Below are 26,260 nucleotides of genomic sequence, written 5' to 3'. Positions count from 1 at the left end.
TAATAAGATAACACCATAGTCTGTTACACATTATTTTTCCAATGATTGTTTCTTGCTTTTCTTACAGATTCCAAGCAGAAATTGATATCATCAGGTAGTATATGAGTACACTAATCTGATTTGTCTCTCCCTGAAGATTACTGGCTATATGCTGTCTGTCCTGCTTGAACACAATTAACAGACTATATTATGGTTTTGATACATTGACTTAAAAAATAATTTTAATATCCTATCAGTACTCATTCAGTATTTTTTATCTATGTATTTTCAAGGAAAGTAAATTATTTCAGGTAATCAAATGTTTTTCAATATCAACAAGATTTGAAAAATAGAGCAGGTATCTTGAAATCCAGGGGATTAAACGCACTTCACCTGATTGCATTTATGTAACATATGCATGAATTCCTGATTTGATCCCCCTTTCTCTATTTCCTTCACTGTGTACTTTTTTTTCCTCCTGTCTTACAAAACAGAGAAATACTTTTTTGCTAGTTAAGAATGTATTTTTCAGAAACACTCAGGCCAGCCTCCTATCTGAACTAGTCCCATTGGTGTGTTTATTTTTTTTTACTGTAGAGGAAGTCAACATTGACTAAAACTAAACACTCTGAGTATTGCGGGTGTTTGCACATAAGAGTGCAAGTGCAGTGGGGAGAAAAAATGTTGCTTTTGTGTCACAACCAATCTTCAATGAGGATTTTTTTTTTTTGCCTTTTCTTTTAAAACTGTAGAGTATCAAGTATGAGAATAAATGTTTGTCACAGGAAACGGACATTCCTTTGTAGAACTTTTAAAAAGCCACCAACCCCCCCCAAAAAACCCCAGAGACCAGAAGAAGCCCTGCTGCACACGTTATTAATAGCAGCAGAGCTTAAGGAGACACGAGGATCTGGACTATTTCAATGAGCAACCCTCAGGTCAGAGTTTTCAGCAAAACTTGAGCAACGAGGTCATGCTGGTTCGGGTGCTGCAATTATTTTGTCATCTTTGCAACTAGCCAGGGCTTTCATCTGGTTTGTAGGATGGGTTTGAGAGCTGTTTGGGGCTTCGTGGTTTTGTTTGGTATTGGTTTTTTTCCCTTCTCCTGTAGTGCAAACCCTGACAGCAAAGGTGAGAGGTCAGAACAATTCAGGACTAAAGATGTAGAACAGATAAGATACTGTGTGAGGTTTTCTGTTTGAGACTGGCTTACCAATTTAACTGATGAGATTCTGCTATTACCTACTTTCTGAGTAAAATGTTTTTATTTGCTCAAGCATATTTTTTTATTTACTCAAGCATATTTACTTGAGATCACTGATACTTAAATATTATTTCAGAGAGGCTAAATTTGATACAGCTGGCTTCTTCACTGTGTGAAAGCCACAGATGTTAAGAGCCCCAGGAGTAAAGCCAAAAGGAAATAGGGTACTGATCAGCACAGTTGCATTGTGAATCAGTCCAGGTTTTTATTGCTTAAACCTGATAGTTTTGGTAAGTATGTGATGGATAAAGCCAAAGTAATGTGTGCAAGCATATTCCTTGCACATTTTTCAATTTTCTTACAGCTGCTTTGCCCCATTTCAGTTATAAACCCTATTAAGGAAATTCATTATTAGGAGGAAGAAGGAACAATATTATGTGAAAAAGTAATGTGTTAAAGTGACTTCTCAGCATGCATATTGATCAAAGCTGTCTAAATGCCAATGAGGTGGGACTCCTCCAATCTTCAGTAACAGCTGATCCACCTTAGTGGTGGTTATTCCTAGACAGAAAAGAAACAGTTGGAATTAGTACTCTTTTATGTTAATTTTGTGGGGTTTTTTCAAGCATATCATTAGTTTTGGGGGGGTGGGGTGAGAGAGTGGGGGACTGTTGGTTTCTCAGTGATTGCAAATTCTTAAACTGTTCCTGTAGTTCATCATATGTCTTAAGAAAACCAGAGGAATTTGTAAATACTTAATGGTGAAAAAACCTGTATATATCAGTTGAAATCCTTTAAATTGGTCTGTGTTAAACATATGCAGAGTATATATATCTGCATATATGTATAAAAGGTAACATTTTTGTTTCTTCGAAAGCATCAGCTGCTTATTTAAAGTACTAGGCGAATGATAGGTGTACTAATACAGAAATCTGGTTTTTAGTTATGGAAGCTAACGTACAGAAAATCAATGGAAGAAGTGGAATGTCTGTCTTTAAAGGGTCAATTATAAAGTAGTGCCTTTTATCTAAATCAATTCAAGAGTGATCTCATGTGTAAGTGACTCAAAATGTTCTTTTGTGTCCCATAGAAAAATTTATTTGCTGTTTAAACTATTGACCAGCCAAAGCGAACTGCTGACATTGTTTTATCATTTTGCTATTGTCACTACATGCAATTAAAAGCATAAAAAGTTCACTGTCAGGTAGCATCAACACCAGCCATCTTCAGCAAAGACTATATGTATAAGAAACATGAAAGCATGTAACAAACACATAATTTATTAAAATAAGAAAGATGAACTAGATAAGAGAGAATTTTCCAGGAATTTTCATTTTATATTCATTGAACTTAGATGAAAGGAAAGTTAGAGTAACTATGTTCTTCCCCTTCCCCTTGAAGGTACTTTTCACTGAAATACATCTACAGAGATGTGTGCGTATACATATATTTATTAAAAATATGTTTCTCTCTGGTTATACCTGTATCAATCTCTAGATATGCTTCAATGATTACACAGCGAAATGTCTTAATGATTTCATGTGACTGTGAGTCCCAGCCTAAGCACCAGAAGCATGTTTCTTCTGTGGCAATGACCTGGAAGTTCCTAGGTGTATTAAGTCCCAGAGCAGAGCGGTGTGTTGCGCACACTAGAATTTCTTATCTCTGTTACCAGGAGTAATCTTAGTCTGGTTTTACCTTCATAGCACTCGTGACCCAGGCTACAGAGTGGGGGCACAGTGGAAAGGATAGCAATAGTGATCAACATAAAAGAGACTTAAATCTTCTGTTGTGGGAGAGAAGGCAATAATGGCAAGTGGAGAGTCAAGCCCATGCTGTAAATCTTTATTCATTGTGTCTTTTATCAGATAGATTTGGAGCAAATTTTGGACTCAAACCTGCAACTTGCAAAAGAGGGCAACTGCAATAGACAAATGGAAAATAAATCTAGAGGGGAGCTTTTCAGAGGACTGCCAGTGCTAGATGCTTGTCTTTGCTCAAAAGCTGACAGCGCTTCACTCATTCTTCCTTCGTTGCTTGTGTATCTTCGATGGAAGATAGGCTCTCACTGTGACTGCTGGAAAATGCAAAGGTTTCAGGACAGAAGCATTGTCTTACGGACCGTGCTTCACAGATCATACCCCGCTGAGCTTTTGAGATACCATCTCAGACAACACCCGTTTTTCAGAAGTTCCTTAGCAATCAAGCTTTTAGAACTCAAATTCCCTTTAAGTTATCTTAAGTCATGTGTTAGTCTCTTAAAAATGTCGATTCCTACATATTGCAGAGTTTTAAATGCAGTGCTGCTGTGGGAAGAGTTAAAATACCTGATTTTATAGATGCAGGTTATAATTGATGCTAGGTGCACACACAGGAATTGAGTCATTTCTTTAATCAACAGCTCACAGCCACTTTACAGTGGATAATTAATGTCACTTGCTGAGTGAGAGCGGAGCTAGGGTAGCCAAATGCTCTAGGTGAGAAGTGGGTTGGGAAGAATAATCCACAGTGCATAAACAAGTAGCGTTCACACAGCACACATCATGCCCTGGAGACTTGCGTGCCAGCATAAAAGCAACTTTACAAAAGCAAACATGTTTACAAAATAAATTGGATTTGTTAAAGCTGTATACATTTAATAAACCCACTACTACAGAAAAGATAGTAATTTCTGTTGTTTTGATGGTCTTTTGAGATGGACTTCCAAAACATTCTTGTTTTCACTCAAGATCACCTATACCAGTGATCGCTTGTATTCCAGCCAAACTAGATATGTTACTCTAAACATTTTCCTCTATTATTGCCTGGTTGTTCGTGTTCTTTCTTTTCTCTGCATTATTTCTCCCTATTTATGCCACGAGGAAAAGTGGTTAAGAAAATTATTATTAGTGTCACATTGTAGACAGGCAAAGATTTGCCGTAGAGAGGCTTGTCTGTAGTCATTCCTACTCCATTTTGACACTGTATCCACCTTTTCTCATTAAAATGTCAGACCATAATGCATTTTCCATAAATTTATATAAGGCGAAGCCAGATAATTTGACGTCTTCAGTATCCTTTTGTTTGCTAGAAGAATGTTAAAGTGCCTCAAGTTTTCTCAGTGCACTGAATAATTATGAAACTTTTTTCTGCAGATGCTCACTGAATTTTCACTGTCATTAACATGTGGGACTTTGTACGTTTCAGTTGAAGGATTAACTACTTCTACCCTTCCTCATGATACGCAGTATGATCATCCCCTTCTACTTCAACTGTGCTATTCTGTGCAGTGAGACCATTCTAGTTTCAACAGCAGGTTATCTAGTACCAGATATTTCTCCCTTTCCACTTTTCCAAAAAAAGAGAGCTTAGTAATCTGCCAGTGCCACGTTCAGCCACATACAGCTGAACTGATCACATAATTGCTCCATTCTTTTTTTTGTCTTTCTCTCTTTATATATATATATATATTTTTTTTTTTTTTATATTAAAGCCTTAAGTTGTAGCAGTTGATTTGGGAATCAGTAATATATAGAGACTTAATTCACAATTTCCCAAATCACAAGATTTTATTTTCCTTTCAATAAAGTAATTACAATAAATACAAAGCATACACCTTCATTTTATGATGAAAAGTTTTATTTTCAATATTGAATTAAAAATGCTAAATGAGAATTAAAGTCGTGGTCTTCCATATTTCTGTTGTTCAAAGGACAGCCTTGAGGCAAAGATGAACATTTTTGAAATACTTTTTGCATTTCCACCTAGAAAGACATTGCTAGAATTTCTAAGCAAGGTTTTCAAAATTATGTTCTCTCTCATTATTTATGTAATTATCAAAGCTCAAAGCTTTAATCTTGATGCTCCATTTGTCCTGTACTGCAGCTACATGTAGATTTACTAACAGTAGGGTTCATTAATGTTGGGTTTCTGATATCTATTCCTTTCCTTTCATCATTAATAGGACAGGATTTTTACTCATAAGTATAATGCTGATGGATATAATGAACGGCTTAATCAGTTACTTCATCTTTTCACCAGTGAGGTAGTCCAGTGACTTGTTGTTAATGCTAATGAAGTTGCCAGTGAATCTAGAGAAAAAACTTTAACTGCAATCATTTAAGATAGTCAAATTGAATTTGGATTTTAATTTGCAATGTTGGTAACTGCAATAACTTACCAGATGTAGAAATGCTCTTATTAGACTTTGCAAGATATCGCTTCTAGACTTGTGAATGAAGGGTATGTTTCCATGGATGTTTTGCATACATATCAAAGCAAATACCAACTTTCTGCTAAGCAAGTGAAAAATACCAAAAGAATATAACAGCAAATGATGATGATTCAGTTCATGATTTGTTTCAGTTCATTGTCAAGATTTCTACTTTGGGGAACACTTATAAAAATTGATGATCTGTAATTCAGGAGGTGTTCTATTTCCTTTAAGTAAATCAATGTTCTAATCGCTGCTTTGGGCATGCGAAAGATAAATAGTGGGATTTAAGAAAGTCTCAGATCAAGTCAACTTTAAAAATACAATGGAACTGAGTCGTCTTGGTTCTGCGTACTTTGCTGAGGAGGTACTGTTGACCATCCTCTCAAATGGGACATTCCGTTGTATCCCAATGAGAAAGCCAATTTCATTCACTGATCAGCCTCCCTGCCTGTTTGACCTTGTTTTCTGCCAAAGGGAGCAAGACCTCAGGATGGTTCACACCACCTTCTTGCCCACTTGCCATGTGGTGTAGGCACAACCATTGCTGGCCACACACAACAGCGTGTAGGAAGCATTGTAGCTATTCACAGAGAACAGGTAAAAGGTGCTAATAAGTGATATTTAAACTGTGTGCAGAAATATGAAAATAAGTGTATTTCAGTGTTTCAACAGTATTGCTTGGGTTGGATTAGGATTTTAGAATGAGTCAGACTTCTGTAAGCAGCGCTGGTAACTGAGAAAGCAGTGCTCTTCTCAGTCTGCGGGAAATAAGGATCTAAATGCTACTAGAGGAGCTGTCTAGCAAATGTAATATAAATTATGACCCAAACGTTTGTTACTACATATTCTTGTTGCTTTACACTTCAGAACAGGTGTTAGCCACAGTCTCCTGGCAAAATTGTATCTTTGCTAATTAAATTCTGCCCTGCTAAATTCCCCCTGAAATTTTAATTGGATTTTGTATTCCTCGCTGTATGCCATAAATTGTTGTGTGAGGCTGCTTTGTGCTATTAAATGGCTGCATTTAATTGGTAGGTGACATACTCCTTATCTGCTAATACAGTGTCTTATCATTTGTGAAGTGATTTAAAATTTATTAATGCTGGTAGCTACAGTCTGTGAAATCTTCATCAGACAAAACTCATCTTGGTTTTCCCCAGTCTTCTCAAGTGATATGATTTGCCTAAACACTGTGTGAGAGAATTGTCTCAAGAGACTGTACAGGTAGAACTGTAAAGGGTTTCCTTCTTGACAAAAAAAACCCAGAGAAAACAACTTCATCCATACTGAGAACTGATATAAAAAGAGAGTATAGTGTAAAGATGGATTATAAAATGAACCAAGCTGAAAGTTATTGTAGCACTTCATAACACATTATGGATTAATTTGCACATATCTTAAATACATACGTGATCTGCATTTAGGTAATAACAGAGCCCTAAACATTTCCTGGTCTACCAAAGTTGAAGTTAAGGCAGACTGCTTGAAAGCAAAATTGTTTCCCTTTGGTTTTTCCTAATATGCTTCTAATTAATTTTCCTTTTTAAGAAGGGCCTTTGTTGCAATACTTTTTTTTTTTCTTTTCAAATTTGATTTGATTTTGCCTTCTTATAATTTAAGTGCTAAAATACTTCTAGTCTTTCTAAACTGGAATTAATTTTCCCATGATAATGCCATTTTTCATATGATTGAGTTTCTAATGCTGTCTAGTGTTACAAGGAAACTGAAACCAAGTACCCAGTGTTAGCCCGGCATTCTTCCTCATCACCTTTTGGGGCTGAAAAATGTCCATTGGCAGATCCTCAACAGGTGTAAACCCCCATGACTCTATTGACAATCAACAACATCTGAGCGTCTACCACTGTATCGCTATTTTTTCTCAGACAAAAAATCCTTATGCAGTTTCTGAATTACCAGTGACTCTGAAATGTTGACATATGGTTAACTCTGCAGAACGCAGATGATGTAAGCGCAACTTCTGATACATCTGCTCATGGTAAAACAGCGCACACTTAAAAGATTGTTCTCAACAAAATCAGTGAAAAGTCTTTTTCAAAGAAGGTATCATTCCTGAATATGCAGTTCAGATATAAGTCCTCAGGAATTTTGTCGTTATCATGAACAACAAATATGACGGTTTGGTAATTTCTTATTTTTCTTTCTTTGTGATATTCATTGTTATTTATATAGGATCTTTCTCGATATGCTTGATATTCAAGTTACGTAGAGACTGACTGTAGTTAGGTGTATGTTTATATGCATAGTTTTATGCATTAGACCGTGTAATCATACTCTGCTAGTTAGAGTGGTTAAATATTTCAAAATCTGAATATTTTAAAAGAAATTTAGCCTATTTTTACGTATTTTTTCAGAAAAAAAATCTCCATTTCTTTTTTCCTGTATTCTGCCAGTTTTTAATGTATTGCTTGCTTGTTTGCCAGTAGACTCTTTAAATGTTGATATTATGTTAATTCCGTATCTTCAACTATCGACCTTATTCCAAGTGCACTGATGATCCTACAGAAAATGTTAACAATATAGTGCTATTCTCCTTATTTAATGATGCATCAAATAGTTATGATGAACAGGGTCATGAATACATTTGGGTTAGTGAAGAGGACAACAGTTTGATCAGTGCACCATAGATTTTTATTTTATTCATTCTAATTAAGCTGGCAGGCAGCCTCCTATGTATACAATTTCATCCAAAACCAAACAAAAAAAAAACTTGGAAGGAAAGTTATGGTTAAATTACCATCCACTTAGCATTTAATATTATTAGACCTTTTCCTCCCCTTTGTCCTAGTAAGTGTTCTACAGATACTGATATAGTTTATAATTGTGGTTCTGGTATTGGAAGTTTGGGGTGTGCCCAAGGCGGTGCAGAGCGTGTGTCTTAAAGCTCAGCGGTGCATCCTCTCAGAGCTGCTCCTCGCCATCCTGCTCCCGGGCTTCTGGTATTACTGTGCCTGTGGCCACAGGAACATGGGTGCTTTGGGTTTTGTGGGCTTGGGGATGACCCTCTCCTTTGTGTTCACATGCATTTATGTTTATGGTACTTATTAGTATAGTGTTTACTGTTGTTAATGGCCAGACCGTTCCATCAAAATGAAGAGTCTAGCCTGCGTGGTCCTCCAGTAAGGGCTCTTTCACTTCAGCCCTTTTAGTTTTTGTGGGTTTTTTGTCTCGTATGTATCTTTACTGGCAATTTTTAAACAGCACTGCATTGTTATGAGTTTGCATACCTGGATGGGTTTTGGTTCCTTTAAGAAAGTGTGCCCTATTTCTTTCCCTTTGACTCAGCAACATACTTTGTTTCAATAACTCTTAGTACTTCCCAACACAAGAATCAGACTCAGTCTGTGTTTCTATACGAGTGCTTGGTACGGGGAAGCTAATAAAGTATTTCTTAGCCATTTCATCACTGTACACGCAACTTGGATGTAATTACAGACCTTGTGCCCAGGAAAACATTGGGTTTGCAGCCTTTCCACTCATCTAACAGCTCCATGAGATGTTCCAAGTTGAAGCAGCTGTAAAAAGCCACTTGGGACAGTTCAGCTCTTCAGTGGTCCTACTTCTAACTCATGACAAAATGACATGATAAAACTCTAATGAGAGAGATCAGTATCTTCAACTCAGTTCCTTCCAAAGATATGTGTTGCATATTCCCGTTTATTCTTTGCCTTTAATAAGAGGCCTTTAATTCTAAGCTTTGAACAAATAGTTACTTAATACAATAGTAGTAATAAAATATTTCCTAATAAATACTACAGCATATATGTACTCGTAACATAGACTGCAGCAGTAATTCAAATAATATACAAAGTTTGGAGCAGCGCAGATAGGACAGTGGCTCAGTAAACATGTTGACAAGGTGTCTGTTAGCTACCTGTGGCACTGATGTGCTCCTGAGCCGTGACAGCCTCCTGGAGACCGAGGATGCTGCAGAGCAGGGGAGAAATCCGATTTTCATGTTTATGGGAACAGAGCTCAGTGTACTTTCAGCTTCTTGCTTCTACACAGAAGCAGTGTGTTCCCAGCAAATAATAATTTTCTGATTGACAAATTCCACAGACACATATAGAATAACACTTTCCAAAGGAAGGACAAAGTTAGAAAATAGGAATATACGTGCAGATACTGACGTGTGTGATGCAAATAAGCCTTGGGTTGTAAGGGTATGCCAGGAATGTCACTGTACAAGGAGGAAGGCAGTTTAAATGGGGAACAGATGAGCACAGCTATGGAATACTGGTGAAAATATTGTCAAAGGGCTTGATTTTTTTTTTTTTTGGTAGTTTGGAACAAAATCTGAGTCAAATTCCTTTCACGAATGAAGCTGTGCAGTTGTGTCAGAAACAGATAGTGATTATGAAATACCAATAATAGCATTTTCCATTGCTGCATTGTGTATTATACATTATTGTATTATTCATGTGTTTTTCTCTTAGTTTTTTTGAAGAAGGGTATTTATTTCAAAGGCACGGGAGAGGTGCAGTCCACATGGGGCTCTCAGCATAAAGATGTAGTGCTTTAACTTCTGTATTTTGAGTCTGATTCCCTTTTATGTATGTTAAAATATTGTACTGGATTCTTTTTAATGAACATTTGCATGCAGATATCCTGCTTTTCCAGCCCAAGAGGCAACCTTATGTAATACATATTTGCATATTGACACAGTTACAATACTAGAGCTAGAGGAAAACAGAATAAAAGTCAACAGAGCGTGCTAAAATCTACTTGCAGGGAAGTTCCTTTAAGGGTTGGCATTATCTTGTCTCAGTCACATCTCCTTCAAGAAATAAGCATAGCCTCAAGCAATGCCTGGAGTTACTACTCAGAAGAAGAGTGAATGTTAGAAAATTTATGGACAATTTTGTTAACTTAAAAACTTCCGAAATGTGAAATATGGCGATGAAGTCGTCTTGGTATGGTACCTGGGAACGTCAGTGCAAACCAGAGGGGAATACAGGATACCAACTGAAACAGGATATTACCTATAGAACAGGATTTAACACAGCTTTGCGGTACATAAAAGCCAAAACTTTAAACTAGGCTAGAGTAAGTGAACTCTTCTAGTGAGGAAAATGTGAAAGGAGGTTGCTTTTGCCATGGATTTCACAGAAGGTAGCTGGTTAACAGCGTGTTTGGGGCTCTTCAGGGTTACAGTATTCTGTGCCAATTAAATGCAGAGAGCTGAAGTAGATTTTTCTCCTTCTTTGGCCTTGTCCTATCTCCTCTTAAAACACTTACACTTCCTGCTACCTTGTGCATACCTATCCACAATCATTAGCATCTTGTTACCTGCCAAATAACTTTTCTGTGTGTACTGTTTCTCCAACCTGGAGGGTTGGGTGTCAAAAGAATTTATTCTCGCCTCTTTCAGCATCCTAGGAAAGTAGTTGGGATACTGCCAACAAACCTGTGCTGTCTTTTCTGATATAGGTGTCACAAACAGAGTTTCCTACAGAAAAGTGCTCTGGGCCTTGAGGCAAACAGCTCCCACTGAAATATTTTGAGAAGGCAGCGATGTGGTTTCTGATACCAACCAGGCTGTGTGAAGGACATCCAGGAATGTTACAGGCTTATTGCAATTTTGAGGAAATATTGATGTCGTTCTAAAAAGACCAGGTTCTATAGTTAACATTCCTATAAACTGCATTCCTATGGTACTGTATAAATAGTTCTCCACAGCAACGGTACATGTAACTATCCTTGCAAAAGCTTTTAGAAGACAGAGGACTTATCCAGATAGGAAACTATACTAAGCAAAAGTTCCCAAATCTATATATATATATATGGACAACTTTAGAAAGAGTAGGCATTACAACTTACTCATTAGTAAAAGAAAATTAATTTTTGCAAGCTCAGTTAAGTGTCCATAACAACAATATTTCTACATGTGTAAAAACGTGGGTTTTTTAATGTTCTAATGATGTCCAGCTTTTATCACTAATAGGTTTTGCATGTTGTTGTTGGACAATCGATGAGAGCAATGTTCATAGTCTTTCATAACCAGATCTTTACTTAAGACTAGAAGTGTTTTAGATACTATGGTGTCCTGAATACTGCAGGTAGACAGAATAATATTCCAGAACATTGCCTCACACTGTGTTGCAAGCTAACATATCTTAATGAATAAATATTTTTCTAAATTGAACAAATGGCGCAGGCACTAGGCAGAAGGGCTTTCTTTTACAAATTACATTTTTCTCCTTGTGGCCTTGGATTTTTAATACAGCTGTGGAATAATTAAGCAGAGTGGAGTATTAATGCAGTTTTATAAATAATGTCAAGGTTGCCAGATGTTGTTCATTTTTCCTCTTTTCAAAAATGTAGGCTGATAGTGGGTTGTGGGGAACTTAGATATGCAAGACCAAATGTTGTAAGGTATTAAAAATTGAGCTTATGTAGATGATACTTTACGGATTCATTTGTTTGGATATACCCCTCACTTCTATTTCCAGTTTTGAAAAGACCAACTCTTAAATCAGATAAAAGGACAGAAGTCCAACATATATAGTCTTTCAATGAAGTCCTCTCTTAAGAAAGAAAATTGGGAGATTTATTTACGTGTTAGAAAACAATATTCAATGTCTGAGCCCCTTCATCATTTCCAGGGTATATATAATTGTTTTGGACACCAATTTTCCTCTGCATAAATTTCAAGTTAATGTAGCCAAATAAGATAAAAGCTTAGGGATCAGCTCAGAACATGAGGATGAGTACAGGATGAAATGATGAAATCAATGGTAGGGTGCAAATGTAAGTATTTGTTTTCCTCACATGATCTTTGTCCTTAATAAAGGGTGGGAGGAGAAAATAGTTTGTCGTTTACACCCACGCAGTGTGGATGTACCTTTTACTGTAAAAGTTCTGTCCCTGGAAACATGGCCTACTCAAGAGTAGAATACAGTTGCTAATAATTGTTTTCAAACATCAGAAACAGTCTTCATTTTTACACAAAAAGTTGGGGTTTAGGGCATTTCCATCAATCTTCAAAACTATCTTTTTTGGAATACAGTTGAGAAATTCAGTATATATCTGCATCAAAGAACAGAAAGTTGTTCCCTCTGCACCCAAGTTGGATCTTTAATATTATGCAAAAAGATAACAGTACTTTCAAATTGAATCATTACTTATACATGTGCCTCATTTAAAAACACATAAGAGATTTCAGATTTGATCCTTTGGTTGTTGAGACTACCCATGCAAAATCTACTCCATTTTTAGCTTTTTTGCAAGTATGTCCTTATTAATACAGGTATTTCCTCAAATCTGCAAGTGAGATACCACCAAATTAATTTGCTCAGATACACACAAGCATGGCACAAGAAACTTGCTGAGTGAAGACTAAGAAGAGGAAGAAAGAGGCTGATTAGGTTCAACATGCTGGCAGGTCTTCAAAATTGCTTTGGCTGAGGAAATGTACTGCCCACAGAACAAGAAGGCCAGGATAATTGCGTAGGACCAGAATGACGGTATTTACTGCCTCAGGTATTTGTGGCTTCCCACTCATTCAGAACAGCTCTGACTGACTTCTTGTGGGTGATGTTGCCCTCACTATGCTCAGTCAGGTTATGCAATTGTTATGGGCTGCTTATGCAAAAAAAGTGCCATAGATCTTTTGAAAGATCTATAAAATTGATTTTTTTTTACACTATACATGTTTAATTATTAGGAAAAAAGTTCAGAGAACACTGCACAATTCCACTGGAAGTATCACAGTCAAACAGAGCTCTTGTCCACCTGTTTCTTTATAGATTTTATGTAATTATTGGATTAATATTTGAGATGTGTGATTCATTTACTGAATTTTGTTCAGGTGAAAATTTTTAGCCCTGTGTATTAAATATTCGCACTTAATTATGCATCCTTTTTACACTGGAGGGTTTTGGGTATGGGAGAAGGTTCAGGTAGGCATTGAATAGCCTCTTGGCATTCTGAGTTAGTCCATCAGTGTGTCTAGCACAGTTCAGCTTCGTGGGAGATGTGCTTATTTTCTTATTAAGGTTAGATCTTGTGAGCTGGATGAAACGACTGTCATTTTTCTGTAAGCAATTTTTGATGCCAAAGCGTGGTATTGAACATATTTTTTCTTTTTGTTTAACTTCGACTTGATTTCATTAACTTAAGCGTGGAAGAAAATAGTTATGAATGATGCAGTAACGTTTTCTTAAGGCTTGAAACGTAGTAAATACTTTATATTTTCACTTTGTAGATTACTCTGAAAAAAAAGGCCATTGTCTGCTTATACCTGATTGCACTTGTCTTTTCAAAATGGTTATTTTCACGAGTTCTGTTCATGTTGTGATTTAATGGCATTGAAATAGATCACTTAAGAATTGATGTATTCATTTTTATCATATTTACATCAGCCGCAGCTCACATTTAAATAGCAATTTGTAATTTCTGCCTAAATGTTGCTTTCCTCAGCAACGATTGATATCATTCTCATGGTTATATATTCCAATTTCCTACTGTGTCTTTGAAGATCTACTTTTATGAGAAGTGAAAATAAATTTCCTCGTTCTTCTGTATAGCTGATAATGAAATTGAGCTTCAGGAAAATAGACCATTATCCTGGGCTTCTTAATATTCAGCTTCCCAGTATTCTACCATAGTCTCCTTTTAATTACAAATGAAACTAAGCTTTTTTTTGTTAGTTTGTTTCCCCTCATTACAAAGTCTTTTACATATAAGACAGATTTCTCATGTTTAATATAGTTATTTGTGTGTTCACAAACTCCTTTTTCATGTGATATGTCTAATAAGGAATTAATAAACTTTACTGCACAGTAGTACTGTATACTAATTTCCTTTTTGAAATTTACAGACTGAGGGATTTTTTTTTATAATTTTACTTTTAGTGGAAGTGAGAAATAAGTATGTTTAGTGCTATCTTTATATCAGCAACAGTTGCCACCCATGTTTTCACTTAACATTTTCCTAATGTCACCCATGCTACACTAAAATCCCCTTCAAAGATGATCCAGACTTAATGCACAAAACTAACATATTCAACCTTATCCTCAGAAGAGGTCCTCTGCTAAATGAAGTGGGTTAGATAACATAAACTGTGGCAGAACTATAGGGCAGGATGTTTCTAGGTACTGTATAAAATGTGCGTGGTTATCTAACATTACTTGTTTGCCTACAGAAATCAGACCTGTAATTTCAATAGTGATAGAAATCCCTGAACTTCAGACATTTAAAAAATTAAAACTGGACCAGATGTATTATACATTATTGTATTCCGAGATATGTTTAATACATTCCTGGTCTGCAGGAAGCACCAAGCACAGATGAATGATGGAGATCAGAAGAAAAAGGTGAGGAGCGTTCTTGCATGTGCTTTGTGAATGGCCACGGATCTGGGAAAGATCTGTGCTCCAAGCTACACAGGGTATAGCGCTGCAGGGATTAGCGCTGGACAGTGCGGTGCCCAGCTGTTGCTGGAGTCTCGGAAAGAATATAGATGTCATTGACGTGGCACCTGCTTTGGGCTAATTAGGCATCGTTAGCTTCATATCACCAGGCACCACTGTGCTGCATATACTCTGTTATGTAAGGAACTTAGACTTGCAGGATCTCCACGGTGTTGAATCCAATAACTTTTTAGATCATTCATACTGGTGGGAGTAACTGAGCTTATGGGAGCAGAAAGATTGCAATAAATTGCCAAGTTCTAGGAGCTAGAAGGTTTTTTTAATATTATTGCACTGATACAGTTCTCCTTATCTGTTTCTGATCTCCCTCTCTTCCTAGAAGTATTGTCACCCTGGAAACTTACTTGTGAAAGCATTTTGCAGGAAGTTCCCTAAAGTACAAATGATCTTTACTGAAATCATTAGGAAAAAACCTAGCAATGACATTTAATGGGTTGCACCAGGACACCTATTCTATAAGTTACCAGGCTTACAGTAAGCAAGAATCAGCCCGAAGTGCCTACGTGAAAATTAAACTTGGTTCTGCTAACGCCATGCTAAAGCCTACTCTGAGCCCTGGAATCAATTTTGTAATGTCACTTGTCTGTCAAAACACCTTTTTTTAATAGCTGTATACTGTCCTACAGTAATTATGGAGCCACATTTCCTTCTTCCCTTCTTTCTTCTCCCCACCTCAACTCTCTCCAGTAAGGAACCATTTGTGCAACTTGAAGGTGATTATTTTTTGAGAACGTTACCAATTTAATCTAAAAATCTATTGAGTTTCACTGTAGTCAGAAAACTGTGCATCCTCTTTGGTATCCAAATCCTCAGATCCTTAGGGGAAAAAGTCTTTGAAGTAAAATGTAAAAAGAATTTTAATTTTTTATGCAGAAAGACAGAATTTTGGGGAGGTGAGAAAGAGGAGAACGAAACAAGTACCATGTGCGTTTCCCAGTTTCTCTGATGCCAGGTGTGTTCAGCAGTACACAAACTCTGACTTTCCTTCTCCCCTTTGCATCACCTCAGGGATTTCAGGGCATGGTGACTTGTATTCTCCTCGGCTTTGCAGATCTCTGCAAATTCAAAGAAAAACTTCTAACTTGTTATTTCTGGCTGTGTTTTTGAATGAACACATGGATGGTGAAGAATGAAGTGATGCAGTGAACCAAGTTTGAGTGTTTTGAAGGGGTTTGGAATTTCAGTATATGCTTTGTATGTTACTTATAAAATCATAAGTAATTTTGCTGTTTTCTCTGTGCAGATGCAAAACTGCTGAAGAAATTCTTGAAAAGGGAGAAATTGGTGATTCTGTGTTTAAAAATAAGTAAAATACATAGCTGTTGCTACTAAAGGTGTTCAATGATCCGTTATATAAACAGGATTAACCATTTATTTAATATTTCTGTATGGCATTCCTCTCCTGGTACAGGGCCTGTAGGTGTCAAGTTTCTCAGTTAGTCTGATAGTTTATGGCCTGTATTTAAATAAATCAATACGTCTTAAGACTGTCAGCTAAGAATATTTTGTATATTCTTAATCAAACATTCAGTCTGGTGTAGATATAATCCATCAGTTTTGTCCATTTAATTTGGGAAGCTACTCTAATGTGACTGGCTAGGCAAAGAAAATCCAATTGCTAGCACCAGAGATAGGAGAGATTAAGCAGCTTGGTATTCATTCCCTACCCATGAGTCCAAAGATTTTTGTATATTGTGAAGTCATTTTGTGAAATTTTTTCCCAAAATACCATGTGTATAATGCAACTAGGTTATTCTCCACAATGTATATGCTATTCTTTTTGTAAATGGTTTTTTTATAATAGTATTTAATTCCAGAACCTGGTATAGGCTGAGTTCTCCTGTGCTGTGTATTGGTGAGCAAAAGACCAGTACCTCAGGTGATTAGAAAGATTGTGTAATGCCAGCTTTTACTGAGCCTCCAGACCTGCTGGGCAAAAATGTTGTTGAAGTGGCCAAATTGTGCTTCACCGTACTTCCATGCTGACAGTGTCCAGAATGGCTGATAGAAGATGTGACTAGAGGGACACTTTTTTGGATAAACTCGAGCAAACGGGGTTAGGATTAAGACAGTTCCCAAGAGGATCCTTTTGTCTCATTGTTAATGCTGGAGGAGTTCTCCTGAGCTCAGACGTGATGCTGAATGTATGCATGTATTGCCCAAGGCTGTTCCAGCCATGCTCAGACAAGCTGCTAATGGTTCAGAGCAGAGCGAGGTTAATGCACGGCCTCAGCATCCTCTCTGTGTTTTAGTCACATTTTCACTGTTTTGCATGTTTACGTCACTTATTTTTTTCCCCACAAAACAACAAATGTCTTATCGTTAGTCTCCAGGTGCTACCATAATATTAGTGATATGGACCGCTTGAATTCCTACCGAGTGTGCACGCTGTAGATGTGTATGTGTATCTGTATATCAATCTAAAATACAGCCCAGCTGTCGTGTAGAAACAAAAGCATTGTGAGGCAGTGGATCCTACTGATAAATCCTGAGGGTTTTTAGAAAAGTTGGCTTCTTTTTTTCCCCATTGTGTGGTGTTTCTGATAACTGTCTTGTGTCTAAATACTCTCATGCTCAGCCTGTGATGCTACAGCTTTCGTGTTAGATTGTTTGTATTTAAAGAATTTCCGAATTTTGATTTCTCTTAAATAGACTGGAAAAAATAGGCATTTTTGTAGCTTCTGTATGAAGAGGGTTTTATTTCATGTTGTACTAGCTGTTTGTTTTTCTTTAAGGAACGACAGATGATGAAGCACTGTAGAAGTACGGGCACTGATAAACTCCCTGTCCACATTAATGGGAGTCGAGAATGCTTTGCTTCTCTCGGGATTGGTGCCATATTACCAGGACAATGTATTGATTTGGTTGACTGCTGATGTGTGATGCATGGCAGAAATGAGAAATTGAACTTTCTGAATGTGAAGTAAATCGTGCTGCTGATGATATATAAATGATTTAGAAAAAAGCAATCAATCAGATTCGCTGTGCTGGTAGCAGCGCTACATACAATTTAATATATAGTAAACCAACAGTTCTTTTACAATCTAAATCAAATAGCCGGTGTTCTGTGCGAAGCTCAGATTCTTGCAAAAATGGCTTGCAGCATTTTTGGGTTTAGTATGCTCTACTTTCTACATTGCTGACATGTGATCTGATAATTTAGAAATACTGAGCTGACATTCATTAATTCTGCCTTTTTCTTGACAAGAGCCACAGATTATTCTTTCTAGGCTGCTTATTACTATTTTAAAATGGTTGGTCTTTAAATAATTTTAACTTGTAAGTAGAGTTGTTTTGAGTCCCAAATACCTGCAGATGGAGTTTATTATAGCCACAGGTAATTGGACTTTAATATCTGTAAAACATCCACTAGAGACATGAATAGGCCCATTCTGTCTTCTGGCAGATGTTTTGCAGATATTAGACGTATATCCAATTATCTCTGGGTACTTTAGCAGTACACAATAGCATTTATGTGCAGATGACTATAATAATATTTTCTCTCCTTCTCCATGTTATGAAATGAATGGATAATTTATCCTTCTTGGAAAGAGAGAGAAGTATTTTAATGAAAGCTTGAAGAGACTTCTTGAAATTCTTCTTATTGATACCTACTACCAAGTAAATGGTATTAGAATCTGTTGGAGGGCAGGGTAGATTTGAGACAGAATATCAGCAAAACTCAGCAGTATCACAAAGAGTGAAACCTCACAGCAAGGTATGTAATGTTATTCTTTCTAAACTCTCTAAGGATGTTCTTTTATATTTTTGATAACATATAGTTGCCAATTTTTTCCTTTTTATTTATTCTATTTTATATTTTATTGTATTTTTCTCTCTGAAAGCCTAGAGTGAGACTTGACAATTATAAAGTGGTGATAGACAAGGAAACATAGGCTGTCTGCCTTTTTTCTGAAGATAGACTTGTGACCAGAAAAGTAAAAGATACCATGACAACGTGATGAATTTCAGGTCTGCAGAATCTGCACATATTCCTCATGCCATGTCACCCTTGGAAAAATGACCAAAGAACGTACTGCACTGAATGAAGGATTTGTGCTTCACACAAATATCGAAACAAATGTGGTCCCTTTAAATGTCTTATTGAAGCGAGGCTGTCTTGCCATGAACACAATCATTAATGACCTCCATCCACGTACCATTGATCTTCCTGGAAAAGCAAATGATCTTCCCTTTAAAGCAAATGAAGCAGATCTAGCAGTACTTAAAATCTAGTGTCCTGCGGAGAGCAGAAACAACAGCCCATGCCCCAATGCTAACAGTAATTTCCCTTCCTCTCGGACAATTGCTTCTCCACCGGGAGAAGGTACACCAATAGGTGTAATGGTCCTATGTACATCGCAGGAAGGGCAGAGAGCCTTCTTTCCATGCAGTATTTGGAAACAGACAACAGCTTTTGTTGTTAGCGGATTCAGGTGGTATTAACAATTTGCAAAAACAAAGTCCTTTTCCTGGAATACAGCTTTTAGAGGTATCCACTGGAGAACCAGAGGAGAGGGCCAGGCAGGAGGAGACATTCACGCCCACAACCCAGGGAAGAGGAGAGGAGTTACCAAGGTGTTACATTAGCAGTGTCAGAGACAGAACTTGGTATAAACTTCTACCACAAGAAGTAATGAACGTAAAACAGCTAAATTAAAGATTACAGGATATTGTCAAAGCTCAAGTCTATCAGTTCAGAAACTATGGTTATCTCAATTACGTGGCTAAGTACAAGTATTCCTCATTTCTTAAAATGTTCAATACTTAGAAGTGCCTGAGTATTTCTGGTCATTTTGGAAGGAAAGAAACTTTTTAAGTATTGTGCTCTTCCATCGTCTACCTTTCGCTGTCTTTATGCTGTGCAGGAACAAGGCTGATTGAAGAAATGAGAGATAGGGAGGGAGGCTCTTATATAATCAGGAAGTCTCAGAAAATTATAATTAAGCAGCAAAATACATTATTTCCTCATGAGAACAAAATAATTCCAATCTCCTGGGTAAGTCTGTAGTTTGACTCTTGAAATAATTTAACCGATACTATAGAACAACTCAAAAGTATTTCTAACAACAGTCTTGGCTGAACTAAGGATGCCTTGCTTTGCTATTGGAAATTGTGCTAAAACTATTCTTCTCTCTGCGTACAGCATGTCTTGGTCAACATGCAACAATTTTGTACTGTAAAGTTTGTCTGAGACAGTTCTGTGTGGGGTGCTAAAGGTTTTCCTATGCATAGTTGCAGTAAGTGAAAAGCAAAGTTCGATCACATGTTGATCTTCATGAGACAACTTTAAAGCTGATGAGTTCTGATGAAAAATGCAGATTTGAACATACTTTGCTGTGTCACAAAGTCTGTAAGAAGCATCAATATGAATGCAGAGTCACGGTTAATGCTTGTTTGATTACAAAGGACAGGCCTTCTACTGACAGATAGCAGCAATCTTGGCTCCTCTTCAGACCTCTCCTGTTTTAGACTCTGAGCAAGTAACATACAACAAATACAAAGATTATGATATCTATGAGATCTTTGTCTCAAAAAATTCAATATAGAGGAATGCAGTCATTTTTTTTTTGATGGCACTGTCCAAATAGAGAAGAGAAGCTAAATATTATGGGAAGGTATTAGTCCAAATTATGTTCAGTTATTCCTTTGATGATTCTCCTCTTGGTGAAACAAGAGAGAAAGTATCAGGGGAGATAAATCAGTGCCCATTGATGTAAGCTATTTGTTGATGTGAATGTAACTACCAAATAACTTTAAAGCTTGCTGTATGTTGTGTAGATTTTTATGGTTGCTTCAGTGTTTTTACAGATTATTGGGTTCGTATCTTCAAACTCGCTTGCCTTCTGGTACTGCTGTGTACCTGGATTATACTTGGATTATCAAAATTTAACGATGCGTGGAAACAGTTTTATACTTTCTAGGTTACCACAAAATGTATAATCTGCATTATTCTGTGAAATTAAGTGCTATTTGAGCACTCTAAAATGGTGTTTAGTATGTAATTGTGTTTGTGTGTCTGTTGGTGAGAGCTTAAAATCAAGGTCAAATATATATCAGTTTATTAGGTTGGTTTCCCAAAAGGTCATAAACATTATTCTCTCTTTGAGCTGTTATTGTTATTTTCAACAACAAAACCCTTTAAAAGGCTACAAAACTTCATGAACATCTTATTCCTCGTTTTGTAGCAGATTTATTTCTGACGTGTGCTGCTCAGTTCCGTATACCAGCTCTGGAATATACATGTTAGCTCAGCTGCCATTTGGCAAACCCAGTTTCATGTTTCGTGCATATGTTTCAGGACTGGGTGAACATGTGTTGTCTTCTGGGGGTTTTTTGGTGGGTGGTGGGATTCTTTTTTCTTTAGTTGTTTTTTTGTGGGTGTGTTTTTGCCATCCGGAGTGATGGCTGTTGCGTCTGCTACAGTTGCTTCTTACGAGGGCCTCGCTGAACGTGGCTGTCCTATTGCATTGAAGCTATTTTCAGAAAAGTAATGATGCCGGTTTTACAAGTAACATCTAAATGGGTTGGAACTAGAGTCTGTCCTTTTAATCTGTGGTCAGATTATCAACTACACAGCGTACAGAGGAAATACCATGACATAACTGTATGCTGAACTTCTCTCTTACCCATATTACTCTCACTGTCCTCTGTCCTATGCTGATCGTGGTGCTCCCGACAGAAAGCAGCTCTTCCAGGGCCCCCTTGGTGACCCGGTCACGTTTCTGTACCAGTGCTCGTGCGTCAGCCCAGGGGCTGGAATTACAGCAAACCCACACTTGGGATCCGGCCTTGGGATCAGAACTCACCTTAAGCGGAATGTGCAGTTGTTATCTCTATATGGGAAGTGCATAGTCTTAATTTGTTTCTAGAGGTTTGCTTATTAATATATTGATATAATGTATCTTTAAAAAAACAAAGATTGAAATACACCTAGCTAGGAGTGCCATTTGAACTTATATTTGGAATTACCTGTGTCTATCTGTGTGTTTCTGTCTATCGTGGTTTTAACGGTTTAGTTTCAGAAATATATTTGAAGCTATTTTCTGAACTAATTCTCCAGACTGTTCTCCATGATGTCAGAAGAGATGTGTATCTTAACTGTTTACTCCTGTTTTTATAGATGGCTATACCACAGATGACATTGAATTTTACTGGCGTGGGGGTGATAATGCGGTCACAGGAGTGACAAAGATCGAGCTGCCACAGTTCTCCATTGTAGACTACAAGCTTATCACCAAGAATGTTGTTTTCTCTACAGGTTTGTGGAGGGGAAGTTAAAAGAGGAATTCACTGGGAAGACTGTTGGAGATGAGTTAATTCGCAGCATGCAGTTCAGGATCTGAGCAAAAAATTTAGGAACAGGAATAAATCAGAGCAGCAACTGTAAATTTTGAAAGGAGCAGGTTTTATTACAGCTTTCATAGTGTATGAGGCATCGCTCGTTAACATCTGAAGAGGGGACAGTCTGTCAAGTTAAGGTTCAGTCAAATAAGCTCTATTTTCTGTTTTCATGTGAAAACTGATTAAGCCACTTGAACACCTCAGCGCCCTAAACCCAGCAAGAAGTAACCCAGCCTGTAGGAAATTTAGGAACCTTTCTCTCACTATTTGTAGATGTTCCTTGTGCCAAGCTGTGGATGTATTAGAGTAAATATTTTGTCTTCGCTGTAAAACCTTTAAAATCCTTGTTCCATAGGATTTGTAAGTTCAGCCTATGCTAGCAAGCATATGACTTGCCGAAGGCTGAAAAGATGCTTTCTGAGGAGGAGTAGAAAATAAGATTGGGCTTCATAAAATAAAAAACAAAACAAGAAACAACTAGAACATTTCAATTGACATATTAAATCATTCAAGAATGACAAAAGTTGGGTTGGGCTATTACTATGTGATGTCCTCTTCCTACTTGAGAAAGCTGCTATTTGTGTTAAAAAAAGAAAAATTAAATTTCTAGATGTGGATAGAAATCATCTTTGGAGGGTGTATAGAAGGATTGTGCATCCCAAATTCTTCAAAACCAAGCAGAAATGGGACTTGAATAGTGATGTCTGGGCACCATTTCAACAAGTGTTTCATCCACCAAAATATTTCTGGTGTCCAGTGATAAAGGGCAAGCGTTGCGTTGCTCGGAGAGAAGGTTAGAATAAGGGTTACGCTGAAGTGGGCATACTGCAGCTTGTTGGGGAAGAAGCATTTCCGTGCTTTGATGCTCTGAAATATATTTTGGCTGTTGATCATTGAATATTATAACTACAAGCAGATATGCACCTAGAGCATCTTTGTACCCTTAGAATAAAAGATTTTTGAATCCCAATTGTTGCAAGAAATTCTGCAGCTGATTATGCTGTATCTTTCAACTCTGGGTATACTCTGTGTTGCATGAAACAATAAAACCAGAATGACAGAAAAATGTTTTCAGGCTTTATACAAGTAAATTATGGCCATACCAAATATTCTCTTTTAGGTGCCTACCCAAGGCTGTCTCTCAGCTTTAAACTTAAGAGAAACATTGGTTACTTCATTCTGCAGACCTACATGCCTTCTATTCTGATCACTATCCTGTCCTGGGTTTCCTTCTGGATTAATTATGACGCTTCAGCTGCAAGAGTTGCTTTAGGTAGGCATTTTTACACATCTCATGCAGTGTGCATTAGCTGAATGCTTTTTCTTGCTTCTGGCTTAGTGGATAGTGCATGATTTGAAAAATAAATCTGTTAGATCTTTTTATGTCTGGCTTGTTAAGCTTTGTATTATTTGAATCAGCATTTAAATCATGACAATTTAAATAAAAATTGAAGTGATTTCATGTCTGAATTAAGTAACTGTATAATGATTGTAACCAGAATTAGCCTAGTTGTCTCAACGTTTTCTGTTGTTGTTTTACCGCTTGTTTTTCTCCAAAGAGAATGCATTTAGTTTGCTTTTGCCCATGGCAGTCCAGAATACACAGTCAGCACTGTGTTATGGATTATAAATCGTGTTTCCTTTCAGGTATGAATTAAGTAAAGTTTTACGAGTGTTGTATAGCTAACTTCTCCTTAAGTTGAGGGCTTTTTTTCCTTACTGTTACCTTACATTCTGAAAGCAAAACTATTTCCCTAATTAATCTCTAGACTACTCTTATATCTTATCACTAATCCCATGTGTGTTTGTTTACACTGTGCCCCTCGTCAGAGGATCCAAGCATGTTACAAAAAGAAATACGAGTATCTATTGCCGAATTTTGTATAAATCAGACTGATTCCTGCCAGCACAGCTCTCATATAGATAAAATAAGTAAATCACTACAAAACATACAATTAAGAATTTGACATTTTAACTTTAGAGAATACTGTCTGAGTGTGTCCAGGCCTTTCTGTATAGCATTTTTCCATAAGAATTCGAGACTGAAGACATCCTGAAAATGCTGGAGGAAAGCAAGGTAACAGTGACTCTGGGCTGGTAATTTATAACTGAGTCTCGTTAGAGAAGGTTACAGTTTAGCTGATTAAAAACATATTCGTAGAATCCAACTACTGTTTGTTTGAATGCCATATATTACAGGCGTAATTGTCTTTGCTGTACAAAAAATTAAAGACAAAAATAAGGAATATCGACAGAAATTGGGGGTGGGGGGGGTTTCCACCAGGAAAAAAAACTAGAAATTTTCAGCTCTAGCATTTGAATATTTATGAGTTGTTATGATAAAAATTTAAAATGAATTCAATCAATAGACTTGTCAATTCTTTTTTCCAGGGATCACAACTGTACTCACAATGACAACAATTAACACCCATCTTCGAGAGACTCTTCCCAAAATTCCATATGTGAAAGCCATTGACATGTACCTTATGGGATGTTTTGTCTTCGTTTTCATGGCTCTGCTGGAGTATGCATTGGTCAACTACATCTTCTTTGGCAGGGGACCTCAGCGTCAGAAGAAAGCGGCAGAAAAGGCTGCCAGTGCCAACAATGAGAAGTTGCGAATGGATGTCAATAAGGTAAATTGAAATGGGGATATATTTTTAGCATTGCCCCAGCAAGGTAGACTTTCACTTCTGCCAGACAGAGCTTTAAAATGTAATTTCTTGTAGAAAATGAGTGGAGTGGGATTATTATGATCTTGTCTTAGCTCTGCAGAGCAGTGTACTTAGCCACCTCAGCAATGAATGCTGCCCTCTAGTTTGGAAAACTGAATGACTTTTTTCCTAAAGCATGTGCTCGGTTAAGCTTTACTGTGAGATGTTTTCTTAGTCAGGATGTAGAGTTAAATATGTCTGAGCTGTATCTGAAGGAACAAATCCAAAATGATGGCTATAGCTGATATTCTAGTAAGAGCTGTATGGAATGTTGGAAATAAAACCTAAATTTAACCTACTTTCATAAAACTTGCAGATGACCTGGATAAGAAATATTTGCTACAGAAGTGTTTAAAGCTTGAAAAGTTTGCGTATTTTCCACATATAATGGCCCAGGGTATTGTTGACTAAATGCAAAACTGCTCAGAAATAAAGCATCAACTTGCTGTGCACTTAATTTTGAATCTGAAAATGGTCCCCTGGGGATGGAGAATTGAGACACAAAATACATTTGCTAAGATAACACACTTTTGGAGGAAGTATCCATTATGCTTAATGAAAATGGAGCACTTACCATAAAACACTTGTCATTTTTCACTTTGACCATTTTGGACGAGTTTCACACAGTGGCAAATCTGGGCTGAATGCTAAAATGTACTCAGTGTGAAATGTATATACAACTTTCACGTTAAATAAAGTTAAATTATCTTCTCTTTTTTGGGGGGAGGAGATGCGGGGGGCAGGGACATGGGAACCTTTTTGAATTTTTAATTCAGCATGATAGTCCAAGGGGGAAAGATCAAAATCTGAATTAAAAAAAAAAAAAAAATCAGAAAAAAAAGAGTTGTTATTTGTGAAGTGGAAACACAAGTTTCATACAGCTCTGGTGGTGGAATTTTTCATGTTTGTTCAGAACTTCTACACTACGATAGTTTGCCTGCAGACAGAAGAACATTTCGTTCCATTTTTGCTGGAACAACAAAAATTCATCGCATGTTGATAGCATGAAACAGTTAATTTTATGCTTTATAGTTTATAGTCTTTTAAGATGAAAGATTATATTTTCATGGCTCAGATCTCACCCATTAATTTATTTTTTATTTTCAATTTGAGATTCTTTAATGAATGAAGGCAAATGCATAATGATGAGATTAATTTTGATGTTATGGTACCTTTTAGATCACCTTTTACCATTGTAAAGTTCACAAAGACTGCAAAATCTTTTATTTTCTATTGGTGATTTTTCAGCAATGTGAAAAAAGTTGCAAGCTTTTACTTAATTTGTCAAGTTTCTTTTTTAAAACTCAGTTTACCTTTAAACAATCATACCTATTTAACTAAGAAACCCTGTAGGCCATGTTATGAGACTAGA

At 36.9% G+C, this 26,260-nt stretch overlaps 1 protein-coding gene across 5 annotated transcripts in view; it reads left to right on the top strand.

The window, feature by feature from the left end:
- The window catches only part of GABRB2 (gamma-aminobutyric acid type A receptor subunit beta2), a 175,883-nt gene that overhangs the window by 125,768 nt on the left and 23,855 nt on the right, over positions 1 to 26,260 (top strand). For all 5 annotated transcript variants that reach the window (XM_054842131.1, XM_054842133.1, XM_054842129.1 and 2 more), the window contains 3 exons: positions 21,954 to 22,091; positions 23,295 to 23,447; positions 24,566 to 24,810. In XM_054842131.1, coding sequence (XP_054698106.1) covers positions 21,954 to 22,091; positions 23,295 to 23,447; positions 24,566 to 24,810 — 536 coding nt within the window. The remainder of the gene's footprint in view (positions 1 to 21,953; positions 22,092 to 23,294; positions 23,448 to 24,565; positions 24,811 to 26,260) is intronic.

Source organism: Grus americana, chromosome 14, assembly GCF_028858705.1.
Source record: "Grus americana isolate bGruAme1 chromosome 14, bGruAme1.mat, whole genome shotgun sequence".
NCBI classification, from domain to species: Eukaryota; Metazoa; Chordata; class Aves; order Gruiformes; family Gruidae; genus Grus; species Grus americana.
Note: the sequence above shows the minus strand (reverse complement) of the source record. Positions and strands in the feature narration are given on the sequence as shown.